We start from the raw sequence: 13,350 nt of genomic DNA, 5'->3' as shown, positions 1-13,350 counted from the left end.
TGAAATGGTTTGCCATTCCCTTCTCCAGTGGACCATGTTTTGTCACAACTCTCCACCATGATCTGTTTGTCTTGGGTGGCCGTACATGGCATGGCTCCTAGTTTCATTGAGTTAGGCAAGGCTGTGGTCCATGAGATCAGATTGGTTAGTTTTCTGTGATTGTTGTTTTCAGTGTCTGCCCTCCGATGGAGATGGATAGGAGGCTTATGGAAGCTTCCTGATGGAAGAGTCTGACTAAGGGTGAAACTAGGTCTTGTTTTGATGGGCAGGGTCATGCTCAGTAAATCTTTAATCCAATTTTCTGTTGACGGGCGGGGCTGTGTTCCCTCTGTGTTATTTGGCCTGAGACCATACTATGGTGAGGGTAATGAAGAGAATGGTGACCTCCTTCAAAAGGTCTCATGCATACACTGCTACACTCATGGTGTATGTGGCCATTCAGCTGGCCACTGCTGACCCACACCTCTGCCGGAGACTCCTGGACACTCATGGGCAAGTCTGGGTCAGCCTCTTGTGGGGTCCTGCTCCTTTCTCCTGGGTCCTGGTGAAACCAGGTTCTGTTTGATTACTTCCTCCTTTTTTGAGTGAGGTTGCTTCAGTCTTGCTCCTCACTCTTTGCCACCCTATGGACTGTAGCCTGCCAGGCTCCCTTGTCAATGGAATTCTCCAGGCAAGGATACTGGAGTGGGTAGCCATTTCCTTCTCCAGAGGATCTTCCTGATAGAGGGATTGAACCTCTGTCTCTTGTGGCTCCTGCATTGCAGGCATATTCCTTACTGCTGAACCAGGGAAGCCCTTAGAACTTGAGAAACACCCTTAATTCAAGTTTTCTCTATCATCTTATCTGATTGTCTCTCTGACTGGGTACCATGTACACATAAATTCACTCATCTGTCCATTCTTATCTAAATATTGATAGTATTGCTGCAGTAGAATTTATAACTTTGCTACCTTTGTTGAATAACTTTTACTTAAAGGTCACATGTTCTCATGTTGTCAACATATTTTGCAGCTATGTAGACTAGTCTACTTAGCAACTATAAAGGAGAATAAAATTCTCAGAAATGTTTCAGTAATACTCTAGTTTATGACTTACTATGCAAAAGCAGAAATGCATGAAATGCTGTCTTGCCTTTCATTTTACTTTTCAATTTTTATTTTTGGTTATTAGATTAAAAACCTTTTCAGTAATAGCATTTTATTATTATAGAAGTAATATGCTTTAAGGGCTTCCCTGGTGGCTCAATCAGTAAAGATTCTGCCTGCAGTGCAGGAGACCTGAGTTCGATCCCTAGGTTGGGAAAATCCCCTGGAGAATGGAATTGCAACCCACTCCAGTATTCTTGCCTGGAGAATTCCATGGACAGAGGAGGCTACAGTCTATGGGGTCACAAAGAGTTTCACATGACTGAGTGACTAGCATCAATATATTTTAAGAATATAAATATTAAGATATGTAAAGTATGAAGAAAGTGAAAAATACTGATACCATTTTTGTTTACCATTTTCACATTCACATATGTATTTCCCACTTTGTTTTACACACAAACATAAAAACAGTTTTTAAGCAGTTTGATTGATATGGCATGTGAAATTTTAAATACTGAGCTTTTTCACTTTGTAAAAACATTTTCCTTTGAAAATATTATTTTTGAAACTATATGATATCATATTATATAGCTATGTATCCTAATTTAATCTTTTCACTATTATAGAGCATTTATTTCCAAATTCTCCTATTGTAAGTAATGCTGTAGTGAATATCTTTGCATATAAATTACTCTTCATATTTCCGTACCCTTATGAATATGTATTATATTTAAAGTGAAATTAAGTTATTGAGGATATTTAAAAAACTATTCTACTTGTATAGAAGAAAGAACACAAAGATTAAACACTGACCACAGATATTTATCATATTGTGATTGAGCTCTACTCCAGGAAATTCCTTATGGAAGATGACATAATGTAGGAGACTGTTTTTGGTAAAGTAATACATCTCTAAAACATGTATGTTGCTTGATTCTTGTCTCCAAGTAGATCCATAACTGTTAGCTACTATTGAAATTATTTCTTTGGTCTAAGAACATTAGAACATTAAATTCTGAAAGTAATAGGATATAATATATGTCCTTTTACAGATGTTTTTTAATGCCCATATAAATATTAATTACACAGGACAAACAAGGCAGAGCTATGAGTCCCAAGGAGTATTCTGACAGCAACTTTAGAAGAAAGGAATCATTGCATTTTAAATACTTCTTTAGATTTACCTAAAAATGAACTTTGAAAGCTTCTAACATTACGATAAATTAAAGGCAATTATTTTTATGTACCTTTTCATGTCTGGAAATTTCTGTACTATTTCTTCTAACTATGCTGAAGTAGAGGAGGGCATGGCAACCCACTCCAGCATTCTTGTGTGGAGAATGCCATGGACAGAGGAGCCTGGCAGGCTACAGTCCTTGGTGTCACAAAGAGTTGGACACGAGTAAAGTGACTTAGCATGCTGAAGTAATTAAGGTTGGAACATGAATAAACTCTGCTAATGTGGAAAGCATATCAAAATCTACATGGGTTTGTTCTAAGTAATGGGACTCAATGAAAATAAAGTTGGTGCCTTAAAGGTACTTAAAGGTAGTCTCAGTGTTTACTCACTTTGATCCAATTCTTTGTTTTGATATTTTCACTTTATCTCATACATATTTAGTGCCCAGATCCATCTTGCAAACAGGACTTGTTGGCCTACCTGGAACAGATTAAGTTCTACTCTCACCAGCTGAAGATCTGCAGTCAAGTTAAAGCTGAGATTCAGAACCTGGGGGGAGAGCTTATCATGTCAGCGGTGAGTACTGCACCACACTTACACATCACATGTGGAAGATGCTTGAAACAGCAGCTACAACCCACCTTATCCCACCAATTCTTATAGGGTCATGTAGGTTAGAAGAAATTCAGCTGGAGTATATAAACTTTCATGAAACTGGAATAGCAAGAAATCATGTCAGATTTCTTAAAGAAATGTTAAGTCAGTATAGCTTCTCTTTATTTACTTAGAAGATTTTAGAATGAATCAGATTCTGGAAGCCACTTGTATAAGGATTGAATGTTAATTTAGAGCATGGTATCCAGATTTCAGAAAGTATACAGATGCAACTCTGAATTGAATCCTTTAATTTTTATAAAAAAAATAAGTGCCTGTAGAATTGCAGATCCATGAAATAATTGCTTTCTCACTGTTAAGTAATATTCATTTTCCCATCATTCATTTTTATGTCATAGAAATTCAGGTCTTGGTGAAAATAATGTCTACCTCTTCTACTCATCTTTTAATAACGGTAGATCATTTTATTAGAGTGAGGATGGCAATAAAATAACATTTGATATTTATATTTGATTCAGTTATCAGTGACTTTGAGAAGGACATGGACCAAGATGATAAATTTAAGTTAAAGCAAAACATCATAAACCTTCTAGGAACTTAAATTCATAAGGACAGATTTTTTAAAATTATAATAGCATAAATATAAATATGTACATCTAGGAGCTCTCTAGCCTGACTTTGGACTTTCACCCAATGAGCTAACATTTAGTTTTTAAATGTTTATTTCTTTGGCTGCACCGGGTCTTAGTTGCAGCAGGTGGGATCTTTAGGTGTGGCATTCGAACTCTTAGCTGTGGCATGTGGGATCTAGCTCCTTGACCAGGAATCAGACCCAGACCCCCTGCATTGGGAGTGTGGAGTCTTAGCCACTGGAATATGAGGTAAGTTCCTAAACTAACATTACAAAAAAAAAAAAAAAAAAAGAACATAGCAGCAAAAACAAAAGCAAAGGTGATTTTCTGTTGGTCCAGCAGTTAGGACTTTGTGCTTTCAGTGCCAAAGGCCCAGGTTCAATACCTGGTCAAGGAACTAAAACTGTGCAAGTACAATGCCCCACTTGAAAAAGTCCATTAGGTTTATATTAGTGAATACCAGAACTGCAGTTTACCTTCAAATGTCTATGCAGCCTCTGTTCAGGTGGACATGCTTAAATCTATGATAAACTGAAGACCAAAAATCAAGTGAATAATTTGGAAATTATGTCTAAGTAATTATTAGAGATAAAAGATTAATTGCCTTGATATTCAAATTTTGCAAGAACAGTAACACCAGCCAACATAGCCTGTGTAGTATTGGTACTTTGTCACTCTACAAAGGAAATGCATTTTAAGTAATCACTGTCTGCATGCTCAGCTGCTTCAGTCATATCTGACTCTTTGCGACCCCATGGACTATAGTCCCCCAGGCTCCTCTGTCCATGGGATTCTCCAGGTAAGAACACTTGAATGGGCTGCCATTTTTCACTGTCTGTCAACACAGAAATGTGTGTTTATGAATACATGCATGACTATATATATATATATGTATGTATACAGTGTGTATATACATGTTGTTGTATCTTTATTTTAGATTACTAGACACTCAGTTTTCATTTTCTCACTTAACATTATAGTACTTTAAGTGTGTAAAAACTATATTTTAGACCCAAGCCTGTCTTCTGTTTACTTTTCTCAATTTCATTCACTCACCATCATTCACAAGGTCTAAATCCATATGAAATTTGTTTTCCAATTATATATGTGTTTCTTCATGTTGTCTAAAACTAAGATTTCAAAAATAATGACAGAAGTTCAGCTTATACATTATGTTAAAATGTATTACCATTAATTGTTCCTCCAAATATAATTTCCTCCAGATGTACAAATTGAGTTGGTATGATTCAAAATTCATGAACTTTGTATATTTTACAGATAGATTAGGCATGAGTCATTTAGAATCATAGTTTACAATTTAAAAGCTGAGTCATTATATAAAATGAGGAATAGCATTGCAAATGCAATTCTATTTTGTCTTCACTGCACCCAAAATTTTCCATTAGAAAAAGTAAACCTGAAGAAAGGGAGCATGTCATGCACCTTTTTACATGTTTTACTGCCATCCGCTTGGAGGTAGGTTCTGGAAAACTTTTAAAATTCCTTTAATTTGTGTATGCCAAAGCCCAGTTGCTTTATTTTCTCAGTGACCCTGAGTTCTCATCTTGTCTTCTTTCTTCTTTAAATTGAGCAGCCCTAATCGAAGTCATGTTTTTCTTTGAGGTCTTTTGAAAAGTAATAAGCATGACTCCAAAGCAGGGAAACCCATTAAAAATTACAGAAATTTGGTATTCAAAACTATACCCTTCAAAGTTTGCATTCCAAAATCAGGTTTATGAAACATTACTTTTAACAAATATATTTGGTTAAAAAGTGTATTACTGGAGTGTATAGAATGCATTTCTGGAGTGAATACACAGTGTCTTCTGGATCTGGAATATTATGGTTTAGAATAAAAAAAGTAAATTCATAACATAAAGAATTTGAAATAATTCTCATAATAGTTATTTAATTAAGTTTGTTTTCTAATGATTCTTATGTGTATTTCAAGCATTTATCCTGAAGTTACACATTCATTTCTAAGGACACCAAAGTGTAGTTTGTCCAAAACCCCAACAATGAATTGAGCATCTTCTCGGTAACAGGCATCTGAGAACATTGCAAGATGCAAAGATGAATATATCATGCCTACTTCAAGATGATCAAACATGTGCAAAATTAAGGTACATAATGAAAGTGAAAGTCACTCAGTTGTGACCCCCTGGACTGTATAGTCCATGGAATTCTCTAGGCCAGAATACTGGAGTAGGTAGCCTTTCCCTTCTCGAGGGGCTCTTGCCAACCCAGGGATTGAACCCAGGTCTCCCTCATTGTAAGTGGACTCTTTACCAGCTGAGCCACAAGGGAAACCCAAGAATACTGGAGTTGGGGTAGCCTATCACTTCTCCAGTGGATCTTCCCGACCCAGGAATCAAAAACTGGAGTCTCCTGCATTGCAGGCATTCTTTACCAACTGAGCTATCAAGGAATATAAGATACACCTAAATATACAAAGATGTAATATACCATATGATGGTTAAATACACAAAAGCACATGGTAAGAGGTGAAGGAATAATTAATTCCACTGATGTGGTGAGTGAACAAGGGATAGCTCCAAAAAGTGGTTCAACTCTCATTTGGTCCTTCATTAATAGGTAAAAAGCAAAACAAACAGATGAAAAATAAACCAAATGTATATTTAGGAGAAAAGGAGAGGAAAAGGATTGAAGTAGGCAGAACAACTGAAGTACAAAGATAGAAATAGGGAAAGATGAGGTTTTATGTGTAAATAGCAAACAAACTAAACTGATTAGAAACAATTGTACTTGGCACTGTTGGCATATGTTATGAGGGATGGGAAATAGAAGAGGAGCTTTAAAAGAAACTGAGGCTGTTTCAGGATTACTAATAGCATTTTAACTTTATAGTGCAGGCAACTAAGAGTAATTGAAAAAGTTGAAGTTTGAGATGGATATAAACAAATGCATGTATTATTTGAAGCTACCTTTTTAAAAAATAACCCCTGACCTTTTATTTTCTATTAAAGTATAGTTGATTTACAATATTATATTCATTTCAGGTGTATAACATAGTGGTTCAATGTTCTTGTAAATTTACTCTATTTAAAGTTATTATAGAATAATGGTTATATTTCCATGTGCTGCACAATAATTCTTGCATTTTTTTCAACTGAAGCATAGTTGATTTATAATTTTGTACTAATTTCCACTGTACAACCAAGTAACTCACTGAAATAGTGCTTCAGAGAACACTGAGGTGCATGTGTCTTTCAGTTTCAGTTTTGTCCAGGTATATGGCCAGGAATAGGATTACTGGATCATAAGGTACTTCTGTTTTTGGTTTTCTGAAAAACCACCAGACTGTTTTCCATAGTGACTATACCAGTTTATATTCCCACCAACAATGTAGAAGGGTTTCCTTTTCTCCATAACCTCTCCAGCATTGGTATTTGTAGAGTTCTTGATAAAGTGTCATTAAGTGTCATTCTAATCAGTGTCAGGTGGTACCTTGTAGTTTTGACTTGCATTTCTTTAATAATTAGTGACATTAAGCATTTTTTTCATGTGTCTACTGTCCACCTTTGTGTCTTCTTTGGAGAAATGTGTTTTAGGTCTTCTGTCCATTTTTTGATTAGGTTGTTTGTTTTCATGTTGTATGAGCTGTTTGTATATTTTGGAAATTAAACAATTTTGGTTTCATCATTAGCAAATATTTTCTCCCATTCCATAGGTTGGCTTTTTATCATTTCCTTTGCTGTATAACATCATGTACATTTGATTAGGTCCCATTTGTTTGTTTTTATTTCTATTACCCTGGGAAGCTCCTTGAATTTTATTAGTTTTATATGCAGTAGTTTGTACCTCTTAACACCTTACCCCCATCTTACTCCTACCCCCTCCACTTTCCCCAGTGGTAACCTCTAGTTTGGTCTTTATGAGTCTGTTTCTTTATGCTATATTTATTCTTTCTTTCTTTTCTTTTTTTTTTTTTTTTTTTTAGATTCTACATAAGTAATAGCATACAATATTTGCCTTCTCTGTCTGACTTATTTCACTAAGCATAATACCCTTGCTGGTCCATTCACATTTTTGCAAATGACTAAATTTCAATACTTTTTTACTGATGAGTAATATTCCTGTGTGTGTATGCTTCCATGTGTGTGTATTCTACATCTTTATTCTGATAGGGTGGTGATAGATGGAAAGATGAGGAACTGGAAGATAAAAGATTATTCAGATGTTTTTAAAATACTTTAAGATCATTAACAGTGAGAACTTGAATTAAGGCAATATTAGTGAGAGTGGAGAATATTTTTCTTTGCAAGAAAAAATTCTGAGGCAGAAATGATTAGAACCAGTAATCTATTGAGTATCAAGGATGAAGTAGGAGGAATTAAGATTTTCCTCCAATCTTTTACGATTTGGTAGTTTTCCTAGTTAAAAGCGGCATCATTAGCCAAAAACCATATATAGAAAAAAGAGCAGACCAAGAAGCGTAAGGCAGCTCATTCAGTCTTTAGTCATAAGTGACTTAGTCATAAGTGAGTAAGAGATCTCAGAAGAGAAAAGTCTAGAAGTTGGGCATATGGTTCTGGAACTGAGGAGAGAGGTATGAAGGATAAATCAGCCAGTGGAAGTATGCTGAGTAAGACCAAACATAGCTGAGATAAAGATCCAGAAAGAATGTTTTTCCTCAACGTGTGATTCTGGTGTGCCTGTATCAGATACAGAGATTTGATTGTGGCAGTTTAAAGGATTTGGGATTTTACTATCTCCATAAAAAAAAAAAAAATCAGAATGGGCAGTCCCAAATGTTAATTTCACAGTCATCCAGGAATTGAGCACTTATGTCTTTCTACTTTATTATGCTTGGCTTCTGGTTTTCATTTTTATCAGGATCAAAATATGCCTTCTCTAACTCTAGCTATGGCATTTATATTCCAGACAGTAAAAATGAAGAGAAACAGAAGCAAACCTTCCTCACATCTTTTTTTTAAGTCTCTTCCAAATTCCTTCTCTTACATATTATTGGCAAAACTTTAGTAATATGGCTATGTGGAACTGCAAAGGACACTGCAAATTATGAAATTTGTTTGTTTCTGTGTGTTTTAATCTAGGCACATTGCTTCCTCCAACTAAATCAGAGTTTTGTTTCTATGCCAAGAGAACAGATATTGGGTGACAACTACCAGTTATATACCATACCTTGTGTGATGACCAAAATCACAGCAATACGTGTATGCTTTCTAATTACCTGTTTTTTTTAGTATATTTTCTCCTTTAAAGTCCATGAATATTTTTCAATGCTTGATGATACAGTATTCAATGTCTACAAACAGAAAATTCAAGTTAACTGAACCTTAAAGTGCATACTGGCTTTCACATTTATAATATATCTTTACATCTTTTCTAAAACATATCTAATAAGATGAAAGCAAAACTTAGGCCATAGTAGACTGAATACTGAGTATGCAGTGAGAGAGAAAAGATGGTAACTTGTACTAGGTTTTCCAGCAGTGTTTGAGGTAATATTCAGATATACTACCGGATGTATGCTAGATATTTTTCTACCAGAGCTGAGCTTCAGGACATTGCGTGGATTATGGAAACTGACAGCTTCATTTTATCCTTCAGTCACATGAAAATGAAGCCAATGTGGCCTTCCTATGGCTATCCTCTCTCACAAAAAAGAGAAGGAGTATATAAAAGCTTAATTGAAAAAAAGTGATAGCAAAACACAATGAAACCATGTAATTAAATGTACTGTTGCAGATCATTTTCTATAGCCTCTTTGACTTATTAATGTACTAATTAGGAATACATTATAAATATAACTCTAAGAAGATTAAAATGTACTTAGGTTACCTAAGGGCATTCCCATAAATTGTCCATCAGTTGTTTCTCTAGAGTCCTCAGTCTTGGTGCCAAGTGGGGAAGCTGTTTTACTTTGTGAAAGGGGTCTTGCTATGAAGAAATAAATACCTTCATATCCTAGCACGCATATTTATGTATGTGCATATATACGTATGTAAAATTCAAAAGAAAAAGTCTAATAATTCAAATGGTTTTAAATTCTTAAAATTACCCTTTCTCTAAGTGTTATGCTTCTAGGCTAGCAATTTGTTATATTACCTAGAACTGATTAATTACATAATTACCGTGTTTTGTGCATTTCCCTTAATGTGTTTAATTGTGCTCTCAACCCAGAGGCAGGTGTGCTAAAGACACAGTTTAAAAATTGGATAAATAATAAAACTAATCAGTCAGGGGGGAAAGGTCAGCAAGATGGAAAAATTTGCCAAACAATAGCAATTTAACTTTAGTTGAAATCAAGGGATAGTGTGCATTCAACTAGGAATGGTAGGGAAGAGCAGCAATACATTTATTGACCGAAAGAGCACTAGGGCCTACAGAACTCTGGCAATGAAGTACAGTCAGAATGACTTAGTAGGATAATGTGCTCACCATGTTAAGACATTAAGGGAATTAGTTAAGGAGCTTTCTGAAACCACTGCAGTCTTTGGTAGTCATCAAGAAAATTGGAAAAATGAAAAGATTTGGAAAACCAATCGAAGGATTTAGAGATTTTAAAAAAGAACTAGGAGATGTATGAAGTGGAATGAGGAGAGATGAAAGAAATGAAGAAACAGAGAGGTATAAGGAGAAAGGCAAGGAGAAAAAAGTAAAGAGAAGAAAGAAGACACTGCCCATAGATTTGGTGGTTTAGTCACTAAGTCTAAGACCTAAGGGGAAGCCTCCTAAAGTCTATTATTTCCATTTGCCTATCTAGCATGAAAAACAAACTGCAAACTCCCCAAATTCCTGAAAGTTAAAACTATTGATGGGCTTCCCTCGAAGCTCAGTCAGTTAAGAATCTGTCTGCAATACAGGAGACATGGATTCAAATCCTGAGTCAGGAAGATCCCCTGGAGAAATAAATGGCAACCCACTTCAATATTTTTGCCTGGAGAATTCCATGGACAGAGGAACCCGGCAGGTTACAGTCCATGGGGTAGCAAGAGTCGAACACATCTTAGTGACTAAACCACAACCATCAGTAACGCAAAGGTTTTTTGTTTTTTTAATTTTTAGTCAGACATATACAAATATATGTATCTATTTTTAAAAATTCTTTTCCCATTTAGTTATTACAGAATATTGAACCATATTCCCGGTATTATACAGTAGGTCCTTATTGGTTATCTATCTTAAATATACCAGTTTTACATGTCAAGGTCTTCCGCGGTGGCTCAGCGGTAACGAATTTGCCTACAATGCACTGGAAGCACGGGTTCGATCTCTGGGTTGGGATGACCCCCCAGAGGAGGGCATGACAACCCACTCCGATATTCTTGCCTGGAGAATCCCATGGACAGAGGAGCCTGGCAGGCTCCAGAACATGGGGTCACAGAGTCAGACATAACTGAGCAACTTAGCGCAGCACAGTATGACCTGTCAATCCCAGACTCCCAAAAGAATATATTTTAAAAACTAGAAAGGGTATGGGGTTGTTGTTTTCTCTTTCTTTTTCCTTTCCCCCTGCATTGTAGTAACGTGGACTATGAAATTCTCTTGGTGTTTAGGTGAGCTGATATCAGAATGGGTTAGATTTTCTTGGTTGTATATTTCTTGGTTTGTGTATTCCAAATGCATCCAGATATATGTAATAGCACTTGAAGGAATCTTAGAAATAATCTATTCATGTTATGACTATCTAATTCAAATCAATTTTACAAACTATGAAATAGGTCGAGGACTTTCAACGACTTGTCTCAGTGCATGATGGTATCTAACAACAGAGTCAGGACCAGAATCTCACTTATGTTCTTTTCTCCATCACTACTGAAAGTAAGCTCTTCAGCATCCCAGTGGGGTCAGGGCCAGAATGACAGGAGGTAGTCTTTGAATACTCAGCTGGGAGAGTTGCTGTGGATGTCAAGAGATAAAGAATAATTTTAATTGAAAGATGTAGAAAATGCTGACTAGAACAGAGTATTATTTATAAACATAATAATTTAATGATCCCATATTCTTTAGAAAGCCTAATCAGAACACACTTTTCACCTTCACCTTTAACATGAGACGCTAACAGGAGGCAACAGAGAAAGAAGTAGAGTGGGGAAAGAAAGAAAAATATAAATGTGATGTGAGAGTCTTTATTGTTAATTACTTCTCATAATTATTTCCATGTTCTTACTGTATGTCAGATAGTTAGATATTATTAAAAAGGAAAACATTTGAAGAATATAAAACTTAATGGAAAAGATTATTTTTGATATAGGAAAAAAATTAGCTTGTTAATTGTTGACAATCCTTAGAGAAGAAGAGAGGGAATTCATTATTTCTCTTTTATGCTAAACAACCTGAAACATAGAACTTCAAAGAGGTGGGAAGAGAGGACATGAAAGTGTGCATGATGGATTTGACAGCTCTAGGATGGTGCCAAATTCCCCATTAGACAAAGTGCAGCTGAAGGAAAAGAAGAAAACTGGATGCAAACATCCTGATGTTCAGTTCATCCTGAGTTCATCTGCAAGCCAGGGAGAAGAAAGCGCAGAAAAAAAGGCAGGGAGAGTGGGAAGAAAAATTCAAAGAGCAAAAGATTCTAGGACAACAAAGTATTGGTGTCAAAACCCACAAAGGCATGGGCAAAAAGAGATAGACAAAGAAAAAACTGAAAGAGATGTGAAAAAAAAACAAAAAGCACACAAGGCAGTATGGATGGCATTTGTGGAAGCGGTCGTTTAAGTCTGTCTCACTTCATGCTGAATTTTTGCTTATTGTTGTGAATTATGAAGTAATAGTAGTCATATTCAGAAAATAAAAATTTCCTGTGAGGATGTGTTTGTGAATATGTGTGCAAAATCAATACAACGCCACATTTTCCCCTTTTGATTACTAAAGTCTGAATAATATTAATACTGATAGTAAATCAATAATTGTTAGTAGTAAATATTATATATTGACTTCTATGTTTCTGATTATTCTAGGATTTCTCATTTGGCACCTTTGGCATTTGGGATTTGGGTCTGGATAATTATTTATTCTAGGATTTCCCTGGTGGCTCAGTGGTAAAGGATCTGCCTGCCAATGCAGAAGCCTCAAGTTCCATCCCTGGGCTGGGAAGATCCCCTGGATAAGTGGCAACCCACTGCAGTATTCTTGCCTGGAGTATCCCATGGAGAGAGGTGCCTAGCGGGCTACAGTCCATGGGGTTGCAAAAGAGTAGGACATGACTAAGCAACTAAACAACAGCAATTGTTTCTCTGGGGAATTGTCCTGTGTGCTGTGAAATATTTAGCAGTATCCTGGCACTCTGCCCACTAGATACCAACAACCACCCCCACCACCTCACTCAGTTGTGATAACCATAAGTGTCTTCAGACACTGTCAAATGCAAAATTGTCTCTGGTGAGGACTATTGGTTTAAGGGAAGGTAAGAATTAAGAGAAAACTGATGGTGTTGCTACTGATGCCGTTACTCCTGCTAGGATCCCCTTATGTGGTCCTTTTCCCATCTTCCAGCTGCCACAAGTGCTGGCTACCGACAGCTCACAGCTTCTCCCCTCTCTGGATAATTGTTCTCAGTCAAGCAGGAATCACTCTGTCTGGGTGGTTATGTACCCCCATTACTGCATACCTGGAAGTCTAGAGCCAGTGACTGACTTGAGAAGAGGAAACAAAAAGGCCAGGCTCCTCACCTCAAGGTGGGGTCAGTTCTGCTATGCAATTTCACAGCTCACTATGCGGTCAGGCCAGAGCAGGCCTCTGGTTGAGACTAGTCATGTTCTTATTTAGTTCTACCCTCACCCAGCCTATTCCTCTTTCTTTCCTACCCTTTTCCTGAAAACAGACCTTCAGTAAACCACCTGC

General features: G+C 36.4%; 1 protein-coding gene across 1 annotated transcript in view; it reads left to right on the top strand.

Annotated features, from left to right (window-relative positions):
- Positions 1-13,350, top strand: part of CTNNA3 (catenin alpha 3) — a 1,724,101-nt gene that overhangs the window by 1,663,922 nt on the left and 46,829 nt on the right. Inside the window, exon 16 of the mRNA XM_065919867.1 lies at positions 2,711-2,845. Coding sequence (XP_065775939.1) covers positions 2,711-2,845 — 135 coding nt within the window. The remainder of the gene's footprint in view (positions 1-2,710; positions 2,846-13,350) is intronic.

The sequence above is a fragment of the Muntiacus reevesi genome, chromosome 2, assembly GCF_963930625.1.
Source record: "Muntiacus reevesi chromosome 2, mMunRee1.1, whole genome shotgun sequence".
Classification (NCBI taxonomy): domain Eukaryota; kingdom Metazoa; phylum Chordata; class Mammalia; order Artiodactyla; family Cervidae; genus Muntiacus; species Muntiacus reevesi.
This window is presented reverse-complemented; position numbering and strand designations above follow the sequence as displayed.